Below are 23,974 nucleotides of genomic sequence, written 5' to 3' on the forward strand. Positions count from 1 at the left end.
AGGACGGAATCCCTCGATTCCTTGCCATTGAGGAACTTTATCCCGAGACCATTTTAAAAAGCATTTTGTGTTTTCTATTCTATTGCTAATTTATGATATTGATTCTACAAATCCATCCATCCATCCTCCGAACCGCTTCATCCTCATCAGGGTCGCGGGGGGTGCTGGAGCCTATCCCAGCCGTCTTCGGGCAGTAGGCGGGGGACACCCTGAATCAGTTGCCAGCCAATCGCAGGGCTATTGCTCATGCTATATTTTATATTGCACTTTTATTGAACTGTGTAGTTCTTTCTGAAACATTTATTTTGTGCAATGAAACACTCCCCCCGCCCCCAATTTTGCTGCTGTAAACTGCAAATTTCGCAAGTGTGGGACAAATAAAGGTTATCTTATCTTCTTTTCTCACGCAGTTGTTGACAAAGAGGTGAGCCTCGCCCGCTCAGTGCCCGTGAACGATGGAGCAATCCGGGGAACCTCCTTTTCCAGCCAATCCTGCCCCCACCTGTTGCCAGTATTCACTTATTGCTTCCTGTGGGGCATCCCAAACGGGGGTTTGATGAGCATTCCGCAGGTTTTGGGGGGCCACCTGTCTCAGGCTTTTCCGAACATGATGCTGTCACGGTTGTGTTTTCGGTCTGGCCAGCAGGTGGCATGAGCGGACTTCTGTGCACACCTGCTGCCAATCTGTGATTAGTAGACTCAGTATTTAAGGACCCCTCTGCTGTGCACCTGTTGTCGGAGTATTGTTTATTGCATTGCTGTTCCTCTGCTCATTGACTAGTTGGCTTTAGACCTCGTCGTGTTTCGCTTTTGTATTCTCGGTACCCATGGTGTAGTAAGTACTGATTTTGTTTTATGATTGGGCTTTCTGGCGTGTATTTTTGATACATTGTTTTTTGTTTGTATTCGCGGTCTTTATTTTTCTCCCTTGCCTTTTGTGCAAGCGCTTATTGTTATTCGTTTTTGCCCTCTGGTCCTTGTTGTGACCAGCGCTTTATGTTCCCTCTTTATCGGTGCGATTTGTACATTAATATATATTTTTTCTACGGAGACCTTGTTTAAGTCTACGCTTTAGGATCCAAACTAAACTCGGCTTGTCCGAGACATAACAGATGCGGCCATAAAACTCATAAAGTTCATGATTATTTGTGAAAAAGAATCAAGTTGATTCGTTTGAATATGAAGCAGTTTGTCATTGGAGTGTATTCCATTAAAATACGGTTCACACCATTTGCCAATCATTGTAATGTGTTTTTGTAGACGAACACAATGTCCCTACTTCATCGGAATTGGCTTTGTCGATCAATGTTTGGATGTTTTCGGATAAAATGAGACGTCTCATCGAATTCCCCTTTATTGGTCACCACCAATTGCGTCAATGTACATCGTCCAGCTCGTGCTTGTCTTTCAAATAAATCGGATCGAACACAAACTGTGGTAAAACCTTATTTACCAAAAAGTGACTTTGTGCCACCCACGCACGCAGTCCATCATGAAACTCGACCAACTTTTCAGAGACTAAACTTGAGCAGCCAGAGATTACCGTATTGGCCCGAATATAAGACGGCCCTGATTATAAGACGACCCCCTCTATTTCAAGACTCAAGTTTGAAAAAGACTTTTTGAACAACAAATTAATTTTTATACAGAAAATAATTCCAGTGCATCTGAAACAAATGATTCTGACAATATATATGAGAGACAAAGCATATGTTATTTTGCCTCATTCAAATCTTAATATCTGAACATTTAAATATGTAAACTCAAGTGCAATCACATTCGTAAATGAATGGCTTCTGGTTTTTGAAATGTAAATGACATAACTTCTCCTCAGCTGCCGGTTAACCGGGCCGATCTTCGACCCACTTTTCTCCAGATTTATCCATTTTCTGTTATCTCTTCTATTATTTTCTTCTCGTTTCCTTCTTACTGCTACTTTTTATTTTTATTCTTCGTGACAGGGGTTCGCTTTGGCCTGGGGAGTCAAGCTCAGCATTCGCTTCAATGATATCTGGCGCCATCTAGCGCCGTGAATGGGTATAACGCCTAGACCCCGAATATAAGACAATCTCCACTTTTTCAGTCTTATTTCAATGGGAAAAACACCGTCTTATATTCGGGCCAATACGGTACAATGTCACAAATTAGTCTCATCCAATCGATGTAATCAAATGTACACAGCTTCCAAACACGTTTGTGTGCTTTCACTGTCAAAAATTCTTTGTTTTAGGAATTTATATTTATTTTCAATGGAGATACAGTATTTTACTGTGTGCGCGTGTCTATCGATCTCTCTCCATCTATCTATATCTATATGCATGTATATAGATATAGATATATAGAGAGACAGAGAGAGAGAGATACTGTACACACACACCCACAGTAACACAAACAGAGTTGTCATGGCAACTGCACAGGCGACAGACCCTCGGCTCCCTTCGCTGGAGTCGTGACACTCCCAGTCTCCTTGTCCATCCAACTGCGAGAGGGCACTCAGACCTCGCGAGGGTGTCGGGGTAGCAGGTGAGATGAATTCAGGTTGGGGAGTGGGGGGGTTGCCGGTTGGTTTTCACGGTGGGACGCGTCAGGTCTGTAAGGCGCAGCCGAAAGTCCCCATGAGTTTGAGAACCCCGCAAGGAAGCCCGGTTGTATCGCAGCAGCCCGAGAGGGTGTGCCCTTGGGAGTCAGTGCTGGTGGTTGCGGCGGTAGCGGGCGGATTGGGAGTGCAGCAGGATCCTCGTGTACTGGATCTCGGGCATGACGACCTTGAGGCAGAGTTCCCGGCTGGAGAACGGGCGGCTCAGGTTGCCGGGGAGGTCGTAGCCCAAGATGCCGACCCGGGCACTGGGCTGCCAGGGCCGTAGGTCCTTGTTGCGGATCTTCCCCGCCGAGCTGAGAAGAGGACGGCGTCCGCCGAAGCAGCTCCGGTACAGCCTCTCCCGGGCGGCGTGCAGGAGGCGGAGCTCCCGGGCGACGCAGGCCGAACCCAGGGCCGCCAGCTGGCGCCACAGCGAGGCGTTGAAGTGATCGTAAAGGTGCGCGTCGATCCAATTCCACGCGCGGACTTTCCCGGCAAGGCCCGGGGTCAGGCGGCGCTTGGAGGCGGCCGTGCGCACGTTGAGCTTGACGTAGACCAGGTCGTCCGGGTCCCAGGAGAGGAGGCGACGCAGGAGAACCAGCGACTCGTCAAAATGCTCCGCGATCATCACCAAGGAGAAGACCCGCTCCACTTGGGCCGTAAAGGCCCGGGCATAGGCCGCGTCCGCGGCGGGGCGGTCCTTGTCACCGCCCAGGTCGTGCGTCAGCGTGTTGCGGGCGTAGTTGGAGTTCTTGTCTTGCGGGCGATAGTAGCGCAGGGGCTGCTCCAGGAAGGCACCCGGCGAGCCCCCGGGCACTCTCCTGAAGGTTTGACAGCGCTGGCCATAGTACGTGAACAAGGACTCAAACATGGCGGCGGGTTCCCTCAGGATGGTGACGTAGAGCGCGTCGGCCGCTACCACGCGGCGCAGCTCGCTGGCGTTGAAGCGCAGGTGGTTGCCGATGATGTTCGGCGGCAGCGTGTGCGGGTGTACGAAGTTCGCGCTGAAGGGGTTGGGGTAGCAGAAATGATGACCGCATTGCTGCTTGGGCAGCGCCACCGTCAGGCCGTTGCGCTCGGCGAAGCGGAACAGAATGTTCTGCACGGTGCTGCTGGCCGTCTTGTGGGTCTTCAGGAAGGTCACGTCGGTGCGCTTGGCCTTCCCGCCTGCGGCCAGATGGGAGCACGGGGCGCCGTCGTCGGAGGGAACGCGCTCGCTGCTACGGGCGGCCAAGCGCGGGTCATTCGGAGATCGGGTCAGTTCGAGCCATTTGCTCACTACTCACCCTCTCCAGCGGCCGCCGTAGTGCATCAGCAGACTCCCCAGAGTGACGGCGCTGAGGGCCAGGAAGATCTTGGCGGGCATCCTCATCCTCCGCCCCACTGACGCTGCGACCATGAGAAATGAGGAAAAAAGTCAGATCCGACTTGAGGTCAGCTGTTCACATGCAGCGGCGGGCTGCTCTACGGGGAAGGCGGGGTTTGCGCCGGCGGGCCACCGCTTCCATTTGTCCGGTCGATTCACCTTGACTCCTCGTCGCCGTGTCGTAAAGACAATTCCAACAGACTGAACTTTGAATTCTGTTTTGGTGTACTCGGGTCCGATCTCTCTCTATCAATCGATATTTTTGCTTTTAGCGAGTGAATGGATGTTTTTTGTTGAATTTTTTTGATGAATGAGCTACACAGCGCGGAAAAGAAAATACAAAAATGCCCTTTCCGATATGGATGAAAACCCGAAAAAAAAGAATAAAAAAGGAATAGCCACCGGGCTTATTATTGCCTCATCGTGACGCGTGAATCACCTCGAATTTCAGTCGAGCAAAAAGACAATCCTTTTCTATCGTCACATCCGAGTCTCGAACTGTTTGACATTTTTTCAATGGCAATGAATTAATTGACCTTTTGGGCTTGTTTTTTTCTGAAACCACAACAAAGAACTACAAGGCTTTAACGCATCATCAAGAGCATTTCCTTCTCTTAACTTGAAAACGGGTACAAACAGGTTGGCTTTCATTCACCCCATGAAAAAGGATTTTCAGTGTCTTCAAATACAGTACCATCAATTTTAAAATAACAGATCCAAGAAATAAATCAGATCCCCATACCCTTGAGGATCTATCAATCAATCCATCTCTGCCGCTCTCTCTCTTTCTCTCTCTCTGTATCGACACACAAATCCAAAATGAGAACACTCACAAGGAGCTGCTGCAGCCCAGATGCTCGCACGCAGAAGAATTGGCCGTGTTCCTGACGTCAAGATATGATTTGACTTCGCAAGCGCAGGTGACACTTTGGCCAGCACAAGTCACGTTTTGTGCTTGATCCAAGAAGAAAAACAAAACAAAACAAAGCCAAAACACCACGATCTCGTTCATGGGGCAGCCGGCCGGCCCGATTGAGGACTTACCGCTCACGGTAATCTCCTCCATGGACCTTTTGTAATCATGACATGAATTCCGGACGAAAGCCCTTGAAATGCCATTTGGCCTCGTCAGAACCTGAGGTGCCTTCCAAAATGACGAGTTACGGCACGCGTGCGCCCACACAAAAGAAAAACCCCGATGCTCAAAGACGTCTCCCGTAACATGACGATAGGACGACGCATGTTCGGGGGGGGGGATACGGCCGTGTCGACTCCCACCTTTATCATCGCCGCAATTTCCGCTCCGCTGGGACCGCTGTTCGCATTTCCCTCCTCCCGTCCCCTGGATGCTGAGGGGACCCTCGCCCACCCTTTGCCCATCACACGCCGCCCTCCTCCTCCTCTCTTTTACGGTCAAAAATAACAATCCGGAAAAATCCACCTGGCCATTTAGGATAAATGGGGATAATTCTGCATCTCTAATTTAAAATCGAAATCATTTCAAGCGTTGACGAAATGAATCCGATCGCAGTAAACTGCCTCAGAAGCTATCCCCTCCACCACCCGTTCTTTCAAAAACGAATTGCAGTGGCGCGTCACGGACACTAGAGGAGAATAATGACGAGGCCTGGCCTCGACCTCACCAAAATGGCGGAGCCGATTTGACGGAAAACCTCATCGCCCGTTAGCCAACATGGCGGCGCGTCAGCCCATGACAACTTCCGCTTATGAAAAGCGGAACGATAAATTTCTTTTTGAGCTTATCTCGATGACGGAATACTTTTAGCGGCCTACGCGCTGACGCCATGGACACGGATAAACCAGCAAAGGTTTGACAAGCACATGTTTTATTGTCAGTCAGCGTTGAAATGCAGAACTTTGATGGCTACCAGGCTAGCCAAGCAGCTAAAAACACAGCGTTCATTTTGGGGGGTTTTGCTTGCGTGCCTGAAAGTGTGTTTGATGTGCACGTCCTCAGCTGGAGTTCGCGGTGCAGATGACGTGTGAGGCCTGTCGAGATCAAGTCAAAACCGCTCTTGAACACCAAGCAGGTTCGGAAACGACTTTACGATCTCCCCTTTTGTGCATTTTATGCCTTAGAGCAAAAGGTTCTCAAACCAAGGTCTCCGGACACCCAGTGGTTCGTGGCATGGAAAAAATACATCTGAACTCAAAGTTTGTTTGTTTGTGCGTGCGTGCGTCACAGTCTGGAATGCGGCCTTTTTTTGCCATACTTTTAAAATGTAGTTATTTGTTAAAGCGAGAGCGAGAGACCTTTTCGTCAGCGCAGGACCATGGATCGATATTGAATGGAATTCAGTTGAATTTGTTTGGTTCTTTATCTGCAAATGTCGGAAAACAAAGTGATTCCCGTGGCATTGAGGAGATTGTGAGGGCACTCTTGGAAATCAAATTCTCCCCTGGAAGGTTGAGAACCCCACTTTATCCCAACGCGCACCGTGATAACGACGCAGGTGAATTCTTATACATTTTTTTCTCGTTGTCAGGCATCTATTCTGTCAGCGTGGATGTCGGCGAAGGACGGGTCCTGGTGGAGACATCGCTGAGCAGTGGCGAGGTGCAGGCCTTGATTGAGAGCACCCATCGTCAGGCTATCCTCAAGGGCATGGGGAGCTTCGAGGAGCAAGGTGACCTGGGCGCCGCCGTGGCCATGTTAGCCGGCAAGGAGCGGCGGGTCCAGGGCGTGGTGCGCTTTCTGCAGCTGTGCGAAGAGCGCTGCCTGATCGACGGCACCATCGACGGCTTGGAGCCCGGAGCCCACGGCCTCCACGTACACGCGCTCGGCGACCTCACGGACGACTGCCTCAGGTAGCCCTGATTGCTGGCTCGCATGACTGCCGGCAGGTCGGGGGAGCTCATCGCCGACTGTCGCGCATTTCTACTTTGGCTGTGTTGACGCTGCGGGTCGAAATAGCAAATCGTCACACGTTGTTGTTGTTGTGGCCAAACGGCAGTCGACTGAGGCGGTGAAAAGCGATGAGACGGGCAAGGTCGGGCGCAGGCGAGGTTGGCAAAGTGCGCGGACGCCGTTGAGACGCGAAGCGTGGAGTTGCCATTTGTGGCGTTGGTCGTGATTCGGCCACGCGCGCGGTTCATTAGCTATGTGGGGCAACGACTCCATGAAATGAGGAGATCCAGGTACTTTGTCTCATATGCCCAAAGATTTCCACCTGCTCCCGCCTCGCTCCTCCGTTGAGATGAGATGAGCCCCTACGCGCGGGGTCCGATTGACTTCCATAAACACTGTGCCATGTGATGTGGCCTTACGTATTTTTTCCCTTCGTGCTTTGTATGCGTGCTTGTCTCATCACGGATGCGTTACAAGTCGCTTGTGGTCATGTAATGTCAACAAAAGTAGATGAAAATATGGGATGGAGCGAAAAATCGGAATTGGGCATCACGCCCTGCAGTGTGAAAGTGGCTCAAGCTATCTAGCCAGGAAACAGCCTGCCATCTCGACGGTACATTCGCTCTCTTCCGAAGTCTCGCAACAGGCCCGGTACACGTTCAGCTTGACGGATACTCCGTTTACAATGTGAGCACGGTGACCCCAAGTGGACAAAAACAATACCTGCGCCTCACATGCACGTCCTGCAGTCAATACACAAGGCTTGATAATAATAAAAAAAAAAATAGATGTATACAGATAGTCGATGAAATACTTGGTCACTACTTGGTAGGTTGTTGGTTCTAGCGTAGGACGGTCTGGAACATCATTCCCACGACAAACGATGGATTACTCTGGTGCACTTTTGTAAATGACGCAACAATAGTTGATTGCAAATGATGATGGCCAGCAGACCCTAGTTTACGAACCACTGACACGTCTCTATTTGGGTGACATGAAACACGTGAGGACATCCATTTTTTGGAAGTGGCCCGATTCTGTTTCTGTGATGGGGTGGGGTGGGGGGGGGACAGAGGACTTTGTCTTTGCGCCACTGTGGCGAATGTCCAAATTGTGCTACTTGGCAGCAAAATATCCCAGATTGTGTGACTTGAACGGTCCCGAGTAAATCCAGCCTGTATGACGTTGTTGGCGGTCATCTGTGTGCAGCTGCGGCGAGCACTTCAACCCGTTTGGAAGACACCATGGGGGCCCACGCGATGCTGAGCGGGTATGAACTTCCTGGGTGTGTGTGTTTGTGAGAACTGTTAGTTTCGGGGTGAGAGATTTTGGTGCTTCTACAGTAAGTGTTGGAATGACAAACAGAAAAGTGGACCAAGAAAAAGGCACGAGCGACTCAGGGTCGGAGCAAGCAACACCAGACGGTCCTGATGATGAAAAGGGCAGGGAGACATTGGCCGAGCAGCAGGTGAAGAAGAAGAAACGAGGAGGACTGCTTTCAAGCACTTTTGTCTTCCTTGAATTTGCTTCATTCGCAGCACAAGAGAACAATGAATGAAAATAACAATGAAGTCATAGAAAGGAAAAAATAGGACTCCCAATGAAGCGGGAGGGGGGGGAAACATCTGTCGATGTGCAAATGTCAGTGGTGTTCTCAAGGCCTTTTCACACTGCACTTAGCACCCGGCTCTCCGTTAACACGCCCATTATTTGCGTATGTGGCAAAAATGAGTTGAGAGCGGCCGCGCGGGGACTTCAGAAAAGCCTGAAGAAGGCTCGTCTTTCACCGCCGCGCGCCTCTTTGGCACCGAGCGAGCGCACGGTGGAAAAAGGGCTTCACCAACTTTGTTGTTGTCATGCAGCACGTTGGCGATCTGGGAAATATTCTCGCTGGACCTGAAGGCAGAGCGTCATTCAGACTGGAGGACAGCCAGCTTAAAGTACCGCGCGTGCACACACACGCACACACACACGATATCGCAATCTCTCAGTCAAGGCGTTGGTGACCGGCTGCAGGTCTGGGACGTGATCGGGCGGTCTCTGGTGGTGGACGCCGGGCCGGACGACCTGGGCCGCGGTGGGCATCCGCTCTCCAAGCTGACGGGAAACTCCGGTGCCAGGTAAGCGAGCGGTCAAGCGGCAAAGATTCCCAGTGGCGCTCAGGCCTGGCGCTTTCATGCTGGCGGGCAGGCTGGCGTGCGGCATCATCGCCAGGTCGGCGGGCCTCTTCCAGAACCCCAAGCAAGTGTGCGCCTGCGACGGACTCACGCTGTGGGAGGAGCGAGAGCGGCCCATCGCCGGGAAAGGGCGCAGCAACCTCTGACGCCGGATCGCGCGTGAAGATACGGCCGAGCCGATAGAAAGCGGTCACCGTGCCGCAAAACGTCCACTGTTTTAAAGCTCCAGAAAACATTGAAAGTCACAAGTCCTGTTCAATGTTCTCGAGGCCACGGGTGGCCAAACGCTTGTGTTCCAGCGCCATATTGGACTTGTCAAATGGCTTGATGGAAAGTTCGACTCAAGACACTTCTGTCAACTGCTGTTTTTTTTTTCCCCATTAAAAGAGGTCTGAACAATTTTCTCCGCGTCTACTTTGGTTCAAACCATAAACCAATCAGTTCAAAGTTTTAAAAAAATGAAGACATACGCATGAATAAATACACGACCCTCTTTTTGGAAAACGAGCTCAACGAATGCAACAAAGGTGACAGGACCGTTCATCGTGTCAATGCTCGATGGGCCACGTGACCCTTCAAACTCAAAAGGCTTTTTTTCCCCCCCTTTGGTAAGTGGCCAACTTGAAGAACTTGCTCGCTGACTAGACCACACCCCTTAAAGGTACACATGAACACGAGGTTTGTGTCACTTCTGGCTTGATGAGATGTGCATTTTCGACATGAACTTTGATGTGCGGCAGTACCTTACTCTCAAGAGTTGTGCTGCAGACGGGTGTCGCATGAAACCCCGGGCTCAAAATTAATTGCAACGAAGCGGCGGTGCTGACCGCTATTTTCCCAATGCCACACGTCATGGTCACAAATTTGAAACCGCTATTTTCAGACCGATGCCAGTACAAGTATTCACTCTTTGATACTCATTGACCCAGCGCACTGATAATCTCTCAGACTTTTGATATACAGTATATCATTTCATTTAAATCAATGCCAAAAATTAAGAACAAAGACCTTACTTTTTAACACGGATGTTGATTTGCCAATGCGTCAAACTGCCATAGTAGAGCACCTGGAGAAGAACACTTACTCCACAACAGACTATGATCGTATCTGTGGTTGGTATCGGCAACCCCCACGAAAATCAGGCTGGTATTAGCACTCGGCCGTCCCCATCACAAAAGAAAAAAAATGGTGCAGATCATCATGTAACCTGCAAAAGTGGAAGTGCTTCCCTGCCACGTTGTCAACGGCGCTGTAAGTTGAATTTGCCCCTCAGGGATCTTTTTTGTTTTAATTCAAGAAATGTTTTCAGATATTGAGTGCCATAAATACAAAACGAATTTAGCTTAACGTACCACTGGACAGTATTTGCTTTTCTTGCTGGTTCCCACCAACAACCAAAGTGGAAATGAACATTGTTTTCGTGAGATCGGTGCCATGTAACATGTTCAAGAACGAGAATATACCGTATATATATACATACCTGTCAACTCATACGGTTTAGCCATAGTTCATACGGATTTTGTGGTGAATCTTACGTATATGGCCGTATCGCACAAATCATACGGATTCTGAAAATTTCCGTTTTTTGTTTTGTCCCCCCCCCCCTAACAGGTAGTTCCATTTGCTTTTGCCCAGAATGGTGCTCGTCTACTCCAATGCTTTCATTTCCGGAATACAACTCTGAAAACAGTAATGCCACTAAGTAGAATGATGATTAGACATTAACCAGACATTGTATTATGGAGATCTACAATAAATATCATTGAAAATTTCGTGGGTTTTTTTTCTGCCGTTATTTTGACATATAAAATGCTTTGGTATGTTATATGGATTTTTTTGCTCTTTATAAGGATTTTTGGGGTAGTTTATACAGGTTGGCGCTCCGAAAAGTTGACAGGTATGTATATATATTTTTTTCAAGAACGAGAATAAACTTCGAATCGAGTGAGAGGCCTGACGTGGCTGCGCGCGCACAGCAAGTACGTGAGCACGTACGTACATACGTACGTACGCCCACAACCCCTCCCCCTCCCCCTTGAATGCCGGGCAGTCGGGCGGAAGCGGCCGCGACCATTTTGAAAAAGAGCAGCAGCACCAGCGCGAAGGTAAGATGGTCGATTGGAACGCTTCTTCCCTCTAACGCACGACGCTTCCCCGTTTCTGGGGTCGGGCCCGAAGCCGCCAACTAGTCGAATGTCGGCGCAGGCTGCTCCTTTGTTCCGGTTCTTCGCGTGCGCGTGATCGACGTGCCTGTAATGACAGAGCCAAGTGATCTCATTGTGTGCGTGCGTTGCTTTCTGCTCGACATTTCGACGGCGTTTGTTTTGTTTCTGTGCCCCCCCCCCGACCCTCCCATCCATATTTTGTTGGCTCACGTACGCACTATGTGCAGCGACGCCGGCGAGTTATTTGTTGGCCGTTTTGTTGCCAACTCGAGTCTGCGTCGACGCCAGTGTGATGAGTCAGCGTCCGGTGACGTCATCAGCACGCCGCTCTGAAGAAGCTGAGGGAGACTGTCGATTAAAAAATAATAATAATAATGAGAAGAATAACCGATGCGTTGCGCTTCCATGTGGCAAGGAGCAGGAGAGCTGCTCTCGCAATCGTGTGTTGCAAGCACTCGACAATGTCGATGTGATGGAGAACCTGCGGACCTCGATGAATTTTGGGGGGGGACATAAAAGTTGACTGTAGCGCACGGGTGTCAAAGTAAAGGCCCGGGGCCAGATGCGGCCCTCCCACGTCATTTAATGTGGCCCGCGGGAGCAAATCATGTATGTCAACTATCATGATTCTTGCTGAAATCTGTATCGAAATGTCAAATCGTCACGGGTAATAAATAATGATGAGATTTTGCACCAGCCCGTCGAAGGAAGCCATAACTCTGAAGTGGCCCGTGACAAAAAAGGAGTTTGACACCATTGCTGTAGAGCAACAGTTTCAAGTTGAAGGTTCACCACCAGACGTTGAAGAACACCTCCAACCCGAAGGTTGTACTCCACTAGAGAAGAAGAGAGCCAGGATGAGATCATTTGATGAAAATTCGGGGTAAAATGGCAAGCGCATCTGTGAAAGTATTGAAACCTTGCCTCGGTTCCTTCTAGATTCGAAGTAGCGGTGTGAAAGATTTCAACTTAAGTCGACACTACAACGCCGGGGTTCCCACGTCGCCCTCAAGTCTGAAAAGGCTGCGATCCCCCACTCAAAAATTATAAAAATACTGTATGTTGGCGTGTGACCAATGAGAAGTGACTATTGTCAATTATCTGCCCCCCCCCCCCAAAAAAAAGAATCACTTTGAGAAAGAAATGATTTCTGACTGAGCGAATGACTCTGGTGGCAACCTCTCCTAGTCCCAATAGCGGAACCAACAAGACAGTGATGCACTTTTAGATTAGATTCTGGGGGGAACAACATTTGGGCAACATGTGACAAAATTGGAAGTATTGTTCAGACAGTCAGGCACCGAGTATCGAATCGATTTTGAACCAGGACCAACAGAATCGCAATCATTCACATTGTGTCCTAGTTCCCCACGTCCGTCTGTTGGCGGACGTCCCTCTTATTATGAAAGTGCTCAAGTATCCTTCTTCCCATTGCCCTTAAAGTGTCGAAGTTTAAGACCCAAGTTCGAGACTGCAAAGGCGATGAGTTCGCAGGATGGGATATACAAGGGCTACTGGAACCAACCCGCCGAGAACAGCAGAGGCCCCAGAATTGAGCCCTGTGGAACACCACGTGGCAGTGGGGCAGCCACCAAGGCTAACACAAAAAGTTTGGTCAGCTGAATAGGCCGATGCTTGGGTGAGGAATGCAAGTTGTGCAAGGAATTGCCCTGGATTTTACACATAACCTCAAGCCACGCTTTGTTTCAAAAGATCAATCATGATTTTTAAAAAGTGCAACATGAATTGCAAAACAAAATGTGCAACATGGATCAAACCTGAATGACGCATTCGACTACTGCTCACACAACACAAACGCATCGGACAAGGATGCCCGCCCTTTCATGCCTTTACATGCCACACAATGCATTCTGGGAACCGAAAAAGAAATCATTTCTTTCATTTTTCTTTTTCAACTCTATATTTCTAGTTGACTCCTGCGGGGAATAGGAACCAGGCCAGCCGGCAAATATCAAAAGTTGCCAATAATGACGGCCCTTAAAATTAATCTGGGATGGAAAAAAGAAAAAAGTGTTTTGACGCCGTCTAATTGTTTGTACTCATCAGCCGCACACGCCGTTTTTTTTTTAGGGCTCAGGCCCTAATTTTTAATCGTAAGTTCCTTGTGTGTAGTACGACAGATAGCGCCCCATTCTTGAAAGCGGAGGCAAAATGCAACCGCTTTGTCCACGTTTTATGAAAATCGTTCTTCCGTGAAGCAACGTTTGTTTTGTAATCGGCGCGACAAATCACAGCAGCTGCGGGAATGATTTGCTTTTGTCAAATAGGTTGAACCGCTGCGTGGATAGCTTCTTATCACGAGGGAAAGTATCGTTGCAGTTCAGGTGGAGCGCTCCTGTGTCGACATTTGCATATAAATTTTTTTCACCAAAGTATTCTCTTGGTCAGTCTTCACGTGGCTCTATTGGTCTTACAAAGGTGAGAGCAACCTTGAAACGTTGAAGAATGGCTCGGCCTCGTTGTCGATGTCACGGGAACGGCGCAAACAAGAACATTCCCTCTTGGAGCGATTTGCTGAAAGGCGATGCTTCCGGCGACGTGAGCGTTAACTGATATGTCGGGTGCTTTTTCTCATGGCGTTGTTTCAGACGGGCCGGCGAGCTGCGCCACGCGGGCGGGTATCGTACGGGAGCCCCGATTTCGGTACGCCGACACCACTGGCGCCCGTCGGAACGGTCTGGAGCGGAGCCTCCGGAGATAGTGATGTGTCGTTCGCGGACGAACCGGCTCTTAGAGCCGACTCTTTGAAGTGAACGACGGGAGCCGGCTCCTAATCGGGAGCCGGCTCCTAATCGGGAGCCGCTCCCAATAGGAGACGACTTTTTTTTTCTCCTGTTTTTTCCCCCCTTTCTGTTAAAGCCGCACGTGATTGGCCAAGATCCGTGGTAGAACAGGGAGGGGAGGGTAGACAGGGAGACGAGAGAGAGCTCGATAGCACTACAGAGAAAAAACAACACGGTGGAAAGGTGAGAAAATGGATAGGAAACGCAGTGAAATTTGGACTGATCTCAACTTAATTGATAGTTCAAAGGCAGTGTGTAGACTGTGCAAGGTTAAAATATCCAATATCAAATTTTAATTTATTTGTTGTGTGGTAATCAAAGCTTACTTATGTTGTTTTACTGTAAATAGTTAAAAGCTTATAAATATACACAATCAGAGATTGGAACTTTTTGTTGACCTTGTTTTGAGATGGGTCTTTGTTTTTGTACTTTGTCATTTATTTTTTGTCACACTCCATGTTGAGTATGTTCAGAAGAATATAAATAAAGCCATAAAAATAATAAATATTTGATATCCTGTATATTTTTTACATTCATAATTCATGTTAGACATAATTCTACATTATTTTTGGTATTAAATTAAGCAACAAAAAAACTGAGGAGCCATTTGGGAGCCGAAAGAGCCGGCTCTTTTTAGTGAGCCGAGCCAAAAGAACCGGCTCTCTAAGAAGAGCCGGAATTCCCATCACTATCCGGAGAACACTCGGGTCCGTGTGCGCTAACGGTAATCGCGGGCGGCGGGCCGGCCGCTCGGAGCGCGTGGGCGTTTTGCGCCCGAGGCGTCGCATTCCATTTGGCTTCGTTCGACACCCGACGAGCTAACCGGTCCTCCTTTCTCTCCTCCCTCCGCGCAGCACCATGGACAAGGGCCAAACGGTGAAGCTCTTTGTGGGCAACCTTGCGCTGGACACCACCCAGGAGGAGCTGTCGGCCATCTTTGAGCCCTACGGCCACGTGGTGAGCTGCAGCGTGCTGCGACAGTTCGCCTTTGTGCACCTGCAGGGCGAGGGCGCCGCCGAGCGCGCCATCCGCGAGCTCAACGGCCGCGAGTTCCGCGGGCGCAACCTGGTGGTGGAGGAGTCGCGGGGGCGGCCGCTGCACTCCACCAAAGTCTTTGTGGGCAACCTGAGCGGCATGTGCACCACCGAGGATCTCCAGCAGCTCTTTCAGACTTTTGGCAAAGTTCTGGAATGCGACAAGGTCAAAGGTGAGCCGAGACTTGACCCCTGATTGTGTGTTGCGGCTACTTGCATATCTTACTGAAAATGCCATCGAATAATTGGGTATTTGTTTTTGGTTTTTGAGTCGAAGCGCAGTCGCAGTTTTGCTGGCTCAAACCACAAACTTGAGTCAGCCTGCTTTGTTAAAAAGTGATCCATAGAAAAAGTGACTGTCGGGCTGTCTGGATCCAAGTGCGCGGTCATTCGTGCCGAATAAAGTGCATCCGCAAAGTAATCCGACAGCGTTGCCAACGCTGGAGCCGCCGCTACGGGCTGGCAACAGGCGCCATACAGTGCCGTGTCCGCCATGAGTTTGCTTATTTTTTTCTTTTGCGCCCTTAATTAGCGACCAAACGTTATTTCAAGACGGCGACGTGCTGTTGAAGTCGCTTTGTGGCGGCAGCATTCGTGCCCCAAGTCAGCCGTTACGCCGCGAAAACCTACAACCGCACGAACGGCAGGCGGCGTAGCATCAACCTTGAGTTTCAAATGAGTGACTTCACGTTGAACATGCCTCGCCGTGCGGTGTGGAACGGCAGAACCCGGGGCCTTCTTCCGACCGACAGTCCGTTTTCTGAACCACTTACCCTTTGGGAGAAACTTTAAAGCCGGCCAGTGGTTCTTTTCGCCGGACAGGCAACTCTCGCGCTATTTTGCCGCCATTTTGCTCCGACTTGCCCGCTGCGAATCAGCCATTTTACGCTCATAAGAGTGGCTCGGCCGTGAATGAAGGATTTTCATGCCGCGTTCCGCTTCGACCGCCTTCCACGTTGACTGGCTCCCGATTTGAATTCGGGCCATTCAGGCAATTGTCAGTGCAGTCATTTGGCGTTCCTGTCTGCAGAATTGTCACAAGCTAGAAACGGGTTGCTTACAACTCCCCGACTGGCTGCAACGGTTTGGTAAACGCAGTCAAACAAGTAAAATAATAAGAATAGAGTCAATATAGAGTCAGATCAGCTCATCAGCAAGCTCTGTCGAGGCCTGAGCAATTGAATCGGGTGTGTTGGAGTAGGGCAGGAGATGGCTCTCCAGGAACTGGAGTTCCCTACCCCTGAGTTAGGGTGCGAGCCACACGTGGCGTTTTCGCCGGTAAACGTGTCTTTTCAACACGGCGATTCAGTGGCTGTTCTCATCAGGCTTGAATTTTTGACCCGGGAGCTCCTGGCACGTTGCTCCTTCCGCTTGACGACCGTTGACTTCACGCGGTCGGCGGACTCAAATGTGCTCGCTTCCCAAATGTGTCCTTGACTTGTTTGGAAGGGCAGCGAGTCTTATTGGGACGAGTATTGGGCGGACGCGGCCGCCTTCAAATCGTTTCTGCGGGAACAACCCCTGGCACCTGCTTCATGTGTCAACGTGTCACACTTGTTGCATGCGCCACTCTGGAACTCTTCCAAATTGGATCTTTCCATTGGAACTCGGGCTCGCAAGTAAAACGGAAAGATATCATACTCAAACGGAAATGTCAACTCAGTGTTGTCGTAGGAAAAATGTCCCTTAAGTCACTCCATTTTTGATTTTGATTTTTTTTGCCATTAAACTCTACGGGGACACTCCATTTAAATGCCGCCCGAGCGTGTCTTTCAAGCATTTGCGGTACGAGTCTTAACGCACATTTTTCAAAATAATACCAACGCATTTGTAAACGAACAAACGTGCCGTCTGGCGATATCCATCAACAGGCATGCCCAAAGAGTTAAGTGATGAAAAGAACCGACGGCCATCGCTCTCTGTTGGCGTAGAAAGAGGATCTCGCGTGGGTTCATTTCAAGCTAAAACGAGACGGCGGCGCGCCAAAAAGAGCCACATGAAGGGCGTCCCGAAAAACATCTGCCAAACGGCGGGGCTGCGAAGGCATAAGCCGCACGGGACGGGAGGGAGGCTTGACTACGAAATCCAGAATCCAGACGGTTTGATCAGGCTTATGCAAAAAAACGCGCCAACCTCCAATCTGGTCCATTCCTTCCTTCCGAATTGCCGCGGCCGCGCTCGCTGACGGCCCGGCGTTCCTCTTCCGTAGGCTACGCCTTCGTGCACATGGAGAACAAGGAGGACGCGCTTCAGGCCATCGAGGCGCTTCACGGCACCTCCTTCAAGGGGCGGCCGCTTTCCGTGGAGCTCTCCAAAGTTCAGCCCAGCAAGCAGACGCCCACCGGCAAGATCCCCTGCGTCAACTGCGGCAAGCAGGGCCACTACGCCGGCGAGTGTCCCGTGGGGAAGCCCACCCTGGAGCAGTACCAGAGCCAGGCGGCGGTGCTGGCGGCCGCTGCCGCCGCCGCCGCCGGCCTGCCTCTGCAGGTGCAGCAGAGCGTGCACAACTCGGTGTACAACACCTCCACCTTTGATCCCACGTACGCCGCCCTGACCGGCATCACCACGGGCACGCGCACCGACGGCAACCCCGTCAACCCGGCCGTCTACGGCGCCCTCGCCAGCCAGGTGTACGGCGCCAACGTGGCCAACCAGCTGTACGGCTCGGTGGCCAACCAGGCGGCGCTGACGTCGGGGGCCGCCCAGGTGTACGGCTCGGTGGCCCCCAACCTCTACGGCCAGATGGCGGCCGGTCCCGCCGCGGCCTCGGCTTACACCGCGCCCGTCTACACGCCGGCGATGGCCAACCCCATCTACCTGACGGCCGCGCCCGGGCTGGAAATGCAGTCGGCGGCGGCCGTCAACCCCGCCTACACGGTGGCGCAGGCCATGTCGCCCGCCTACGCCCACATCACCGCCATGGGCGCCGCCGACCCCGCGGCGGCCATCTTTGAGGCGGCCAGGCAGGCCCATTATTTTGCTCAAGGTCAGCAGGTCGTGGCCGAGCCGCAGACGGCGGCCAAGTCCGGCGAGCGGGACCGCAGCCCGCTGCGACGGACCGCCGCCCCCCTTCTGCCGGACCCCATCATGAAGCCTTTCATTTACCAGCGGGCCAAACCGCGGCGCTCCCTGCTCCCGACACCTGCCGGCCGCGCCGCGGAGGAGGCGGCGTCCGAGGCGACCGAGGACCACGTGGCAAGGTAGGACGTCGTCTGCCCGCCGCCGCCGACCTCCAGCTCGTAGTTTGCCTGCGCGTTGTTCTTCTGTCATTTTCAATTGGCTATCGGAAAAAAAAAAGTGACTGATTATTTTATGTGGTGGTTTTGTTTTGTTTTTAAATCCAACACGACAAAAAAGTCCCCGACCGTCCTGACAAATTTGGCCTCGGATTGAAAAACGGGCCACGGGCCAAGTTTGATTTTAACATGAAATCAGGATCAAGTTGAGCAGGAAGTTTGGTCAGGAGCTCTAGGCAGCCGGCATCACGATCAATCAAAGCGACTCTCCCCGTAACAATGACAAAGGTGATGTTGTCATCTGCTCCGTCGGTGCCCTCCATCTGATGCACGAGATTAGCTTTTACTCAGCCGGAGCCCCCTTTTTTTTTTTTTTTTTTTTTTTTGCGCCCCCTCCCGGGTCGAAAATGATAACGATGGCGGCGGCGTATGTTGCACCCTCACTTCAACCTGTTCCTGGTTACATTTGAAGACCTCGTCATTATTCCGGAGGGGGCGCTTTGTTCACTTCGGGGTCTTGTGTACCTGCCAAAACACTCAAGACTGTCAACTCGTTCATTGTTATTTTTTATTGTTCTCCATCTGTTGTACTGTTGAGTAAAAAGAAAACAAACAAAAGAAATGCTTTCATATTTTTCTATTGTTAATCTTTTTCATTTTGTTTCACAAATTTACTTCATGTTTAATAAAATGTTGAACTACTCTCTAGTTTCTGTAGTTTTCAGTACCGTTGCTTTCAGCCTGGCAATTGAAAAACAAATTGTGATGATTGAAACTGGACAATATAGGAAAAAAAATAACCGTGATTCCAATTTTTTGTCCCTTTACTGTAGCAAATTTGATCTCAGATGGAAGCACACACACACACAGTGCATAAGTATGAGCACACACTTATTTGACACTTCATATTGTCAGTGTAGAAAGAAAAAAGGGAAAGAAATTGCCAAATTTACGATCAGCATTCACTTTCACTTGCATCCATTTCTTGGATAATGTCTTTTATTTTGCTTGTTCCGTCTTTCATTTTGATCACTTTTACCCTCTCTTCCAGCATCAGAGCTCTTCTTGTCTTAACTGCTTGACATCCAAAGGTCCGTTTTGGAGCCATTTTAGCAATGCAACGTTCTTGTTGCGTCTGAAACGAACAATAACAAACGCTTCCTGGACTACTGCGCATGTGTAAACCAGTTTGGTGGTTGCTGTTGCTGTTTCCGAACGAAGCAGTAGAGGTCGCTGTTTGATTAGACTTCGTTGTAGTGAATCTCGTCGCGAGGCAAGAGCAGAGAAAAAGATTTCCTATAACGCAACAGGGTTTTTTTTTTCGTTGTGTGGAGGGCAGGAAAGTGGGAGTAGTGTTAATGCGTGAATATTTTTTTCACACTAGGGGGTATTTTCTTTCACCCATGTAGGTTTTGTTCTAGAGGAGTTTCACTGTACTTGTTTGCAGCGGTGGGTTGGAGGCGACTTGACCACAGGCTCACGTCCGACCACCGGGTGTCGTCTTAGCAAGCAGCGCAGCTGCGGCTTTGCCGATTTCGATCGTCATTGTGCCGTTTGGTGACCACACTAAGAGAGAGGGAGACAGTTGGGAGGGAAAAAAATGGTTAAAAGCGAAGGCTAGAAGACCATCTCCCAGCAGCTTGATGTTCCTCCGATGACAGTTGTGCAGATCCGCGGAACCGGAGCCCACCTCCCGGGACTGTAGCAAAAGAGGCCAGAAGAAATCGAAGGGGACCTGCGAGGTCAAAGTCGGTCCGTGTCCTGATTTGAGCCCAAGTCGACTTGGCGCGGAGACCGGGGAGGACGCGCCGCAGCGCTTCTGGGAGAACGAAATCCGACACGGGTTTGGCGGCATTTTGCAAAGTTGTCCGAACAGAAGGAAACGGCCACGGTTGAAGTCGACGACCCTTCGCCCGAATCGGTGTCCGACTTGGCTCGATCTGAGCCGTTGGCGGCGCGTCTGCAAAACGCCGGCAAACTAATCAGTCACTTTTGATTTTGGGATGAGACGAAGGGATGACGGGCGTCTTGTAACGCTGTGGTGTTGCCTGCCCTCCCCCCGCAGATACTATGCTGACTACTACCAGCAGCTGCAGCAGTACCCTCCCTTCCAGTACGCCTACCCCTCCCCCGGTGCCATGGCCGCCATCTCGGGCGTGCAGGCGGTGCCCGCCATGTCGGGGCAGCCCGTGGCCGCGCTGGACGCCCTCAGGCCGGTGGTGCCCGCCGCTGCGGCCATGGCCGCGGCCATAGCCGCGCCCAGAGTGTATGAGCCGCCGTTGCCGCCGACCACCCGCAAGGAGTCCGTCCTCCGCCGCCCCGAACTCTCCCTTCACACGCCTGAGTCCCCCTTCCGATAGTCCGCCCCCGAGCCCCCCTCCGCACCCCCCTCCTTTGCTCCGTTCCTCCTCCCACGGGCCGCCGGGTGTGCGTTTGTTTGGGGGTGCCGGCGGGGGCCATTAACCTGCTTGACCAGCTGTTGTGTTTGTCATGCGGTGCAGCCCCTCGCCCGTCTTCCACCTCCGCTGCCGTCGCGGGGGCCGGCGGCACTCTCGCAAACTTTGGGTCGTCGGGCTTTGGAAATGCGCCGCAGAACCTTTGCGGCTGACCTCGGTTTTGGCGCACCCGAGTTCAACTGGTCAGCAGTCGCGTGCGCGGGCGGATGACGACGTTCGTCCGAGGCTGATTGGAATTGATGAATCTCCCCCCGTGAGATTGCCGAATGACGCGTCGGACGATTTTGTTCCGGCCGCTTTCCTGCCAGTGCGGGAAGCCGATCGGCATTTAGTTTCGTTTTCGTTTTAGTCCGTCGCAAAAATGCCGCCGCTTGCAAATATCCGAATTCGATCAGCAGTCTGGTTTCACTCACGACCATGGCAATTTGTTCAGAGGCCGAAATCGTATCATCAAAATCGTATCATCAAAGTAAGGGATCTTGACGTCATTGGAAACGGTCATGGGAAATTAAAAAAAAATAAAAATAAAAAGCACGTCTGCTTATTTCAAGTCCAGATGTCGAATCTGCAAAGGCTCGAATTGCGCATTTCATTTGAGGGTGATTGTGAAATGTCACCAGAAAGCCAAATGCCCCCAACTTTGTGACGAGCGCACGTTGGCCCCTTTTTTTGGAGGGGGGGTGCCAGTAGTAAGCCGCCTCCACGACTCGCCTGTGTTGAGTTCCTCAAGAAGTCAGGTTCTGTGCCACTCGCGTGTGTGTTCAAGTGCAGGGGGGGGGGGGGGGGTCTTTCCAAAACAAGTTTTTCTATTGCCTTATCTCAGCTCGTTGAGTCAAGAAGTCAGACAAGCACATGCTGGGGGCGGGGGGGATTGTCAAAGCACACAAGAAGCTTTAGTTTCTTCTCTCCCACCGCCCCTGCTGTTGTCATGGCAATGCAAGAAGCCACTGCCTCACCTCTCCTCCTGGTTTTTATACAGCAGCTCCCACCTTCGCCCTCATTTCACCTCCCATCCATGGATAGCAACCCCCCCCCCCCTTTTATTTTGATTGTGTTTTTATTTTTTCCTGTCGGTTTCTGCCGTGCATGTCGACTTGCGAATGCGAAGCTGGACTCGGTGCCTCCGCAACAAGTACTTTCACCTTGGTCGTTGGGGGCGGGGGCTCGCTTACGTTGACCTCGCACGGAAGACGCCGTGGCGAGCGCCATTGAGTTTGGTGGGGGAAGGGACTCTTCTTATCTTCCTTGACTCCAAATGCCATCTATTTGCCCCCCCCCCCCCAAAAAGACATTTTTATTTCAAGTCATGACATTTTTCTTAAAGATCTGACAGCTGCACATAGACACGGTGTTCCCCACCCCCACCCCCACCCCACTGCAATCACCCAACTGCCTTGCTGCGCCCCCCACCACCACCACCACGTTGTGGTTGCATCCTTCGTCGACCTTTGCGGACTCTTTGTGTTTTATTTGATTGAGGGAATGCTGGGATTGCCACGTGTATCCAAACTTTGAATAAACCTTGGCTGGCTGTTTGGTGCTGACTAAAGGAACACAAAGCTTGCGCCATGTACGCTCTTCTTCTTCTTCCTCTTCTTCTTCATGCAGGGGTAGGGGTGGGATGGGGTGGGAATTCCTTGGGTGGGTGTGTCGCGTTTTGTGTGTTCCCTGTGCATGATGCCGCCCCCCCCCCCCCCCCCACTCCCAAATCGCCACTAACTATGTCAACTGGATTAGGTCACCCGGATGGCGGCTTGGGCGCGGAAGACTTTTTAGCATGGCGTGAGTCGCCACCGAGGTAAATGAACAAAGCTTTTGCCCCCCCCTTTTCCCTCTCATTCTCTTCGGAGCCCATCCCCGCTCGCATCGACAAGCCGCCGCCTCTCTCGTGCGTGCGTTGTCACAAAGGTGGACACGGACCCACTCTCCCTTCCCCGAAAGTTGATCCCAGTCCGCCGCATTCGCCGCCCTCGCACCCAAGCCCCGCCCACCGCCGTTTACACCCCGTGCTTTCTCCCGCCGCTACCGCCGCCGCCACCGGCTGGGAGCGCTGACTCGCCTCTCCCGGATCCTCTCACCGCCTCGCCGATAGATGAGGGAATGCACATGAAAAGGGGCTATTTGTGTGTGCGTGTGCACGTCGAGTGACCCCCCCCCCCCCCCCATTTACGGTGAGACATTCCTTCCACCGCCGTCACTCGCTTGCTGTCAAGAAATGGGAGCCTTGAGGAAAGCAAGCGTATCTTGTGGAGCTAAGATGCACGGCGTGTTTCCGTCTCGCTATTTGTCGCTGCCACCTGGTGCTTGGATGACTTTGTTTTTGGATGAGATGATGTGTTATGTCATCATGAGCGCCGCGCACGCATCAGCGGTGGCGCAAATGGCGACGTTGGTGGGAGCGTGCTGCTGCGTCAAGGCGGGCGCGCCCATGTTGAGCCGGCTAACAAATTGTGACACAGGTACGGGTTGGCCAAGCCCCCCCCCTCCTTCCCCCTCACCAGCGTTTCCGGGCCACCGTCGTCACTCGGCTCTCGGCCTCTCCTGCCGTCAAACCGACAAGCCAGGGGAGTTGGCCGGTTTGCCGACTCCCCTGCTCGGATGATGCGGGCGGCCGGGGTGGACTTCCGGCAACATGCGCGACAACCCTGACCTCGACTCTTGGCCGGTGTACAGCGAGGGAACCCGCTCATTTAAGTAAGTCATTTTCATACCTGTCAACTTTTCGGAGCGCCAACCTGTAAAAACTACCAAAAAAAATCCTTATAAAGAGCAAAAAATCCATATAACATACCAAAGCATTTTATATGTCAAAATAACGGCACCCCCCCCCCCCCACGAAATTTTCAATGATATTTATTGTAGATCTCCATAATACAATGTCTGGTTAATGTCTAATCATCATTCTACTTAGTGGCATTACTGTGTTCAGAGTTGTATTCCTACGTTACTTTTTTCACCAACTCCAAATGCTGACCCATCGGCTCGAAGTTACAGCATCCATTCATATTTACTTTGGAAATGAAAGCATTCGAGTAGACTAGCACCATTCTGGGCAAAAGCAAACGGAACTACCTGTTAGTGGGGGGAAAAAATGGAAATAGTCAGAATCCGTATGATTTGTGCGATACGGCCATATAGTAAGATTCACCACAAAATCCATATGAACTATGGCTAAACCGTATGAGTTGACACATATGCATTTTCATCCACCAAGGACGGAGGAAAACTTTTCCGTCGCTGGTTGCAGCTCTACAGATGATCTGTGTGTGTGTGTGTGTGTGTGCGTGCA

At 51.2% G+C, this 23,974-nt stretch overlaps 3 protein-coding genes across 9 annotated transcripts; 2 read left to right on the top strand and 1 right to left on the bottom strand.

Moving 5' to 3' along the window:
- Positions 1-1,338: 1,338 nt before the first annotated feature.
- On the bottom strand, positions 1,339-5,567 carry gal3st3 (galactose-3-O-sulfotransferase 3). Of its 6 annotated transcripts, none has more exons than XM_086105503.1 (3): positions 5,223-5,567; positions 3,865-3,967; positions 1,339-3,795 (listed from the first exon to the last, which is right to left on the bottom strand). In XM_086105503.1, the coding sequence occupies exons 2-3, from the start codon at positions 3,948-3,950 to the stop codon at positions 2,685-2,687; spliced, it is 1,197 nt and encodes a 398-aa protein (XP_085961629.1). In that variant the 5' UTR covers positions 3,951-3,967; positions 5,223-5,567; the 3' UTR covers positions 1,339-2,684. The 6 variants fall into 6 exon arrangements, with proteins under 6 accessions (XP_085961629.1, XP_085961627.1, XP_085961626.1 ...); XM_086105501.1 differs by having other exon boundaries at positions 1,339-3,798; positions 5,223-5,565; XM_086105500.1 differs by lacking the exon at positions 5,223-5,567 and adding an exon at positions 4,989-5,216.
- Positions 5,568-5,613: 46 nt separating this feature from the next.
- ccs (copper chaperone for superoxide dismutase) lies at positions 5,614-9,391 on the top strand. Of its 2 annotated transcripts, XM_086105505.1 has the most exons (7): positions 5,735-5,773; positions 5,923-5,995; positions 6,452-6,773; positions 8,023-8,083; positions 8,676-8,753; positions 8,830-8,933; positions 9,004-9,391. In XM_086105505.1, exons 1-7 carry the CDS (start codon positions 5,750-5,752, stop codon positions 9,134-9,136), a joined length of 795 nt encoding a protein of 264 aa, XP_085961631.1. In that variant the 5' UTR covers positions 5,735-5,749; the 3' UTR covers positions 9,137-9,391. The 2 variants fall into 2 exon arrangements, with proteins under 2 accessions (XP_085961632.1, XP_085961631.1); XM_086105506.1 differs by lacking the exon at positions 8,023-8,083 and having other exon boundaries at positions 5,614-5,773; positions 8,676-8,933.
- Positions 9,392-10,950: 1,559 nt separating this feature from the next.
- On the top strand, positions 10,951-22,265 carry rbm14b (RNA binding motif protein 14b). Its single transcript, XM_086105509.1, has 4 exons — positions 10,951-11,095; positions 14,814-15,166; positions 17,203-18,193; positions 20,295-22,265. Exons 2-4 carry the CDS (start codon positions 14,818-14,820, stop codon positions 20,587-20,589), a joined length of 1,635 nt encoding a protein of 544 aa, XP_085961635.1. The 5' UTR covers positions 10,951-11,095; positions 14,814-14,817; the 3' UTR covers positions 20,590-22,265.
- Positions 22,266-23,974: the final 1,709 nt, after the last annotated feature.

Source organism: Hippocampus guttulatus, chromosome 2, assembly GCF_054856545.1.
Source record: "Hippocampus guttulatus isolate MCC_2025c chromosome 2, RoL_Hgut_1.0, whole genome shotgun sequence".
Lineage (NCBI taxonomy): Eukaryota > Metazoa > Chordata > Actinopteri > Syngnathiformes > Syngnathidae > Hippocampus > Hippocampus guttulatus.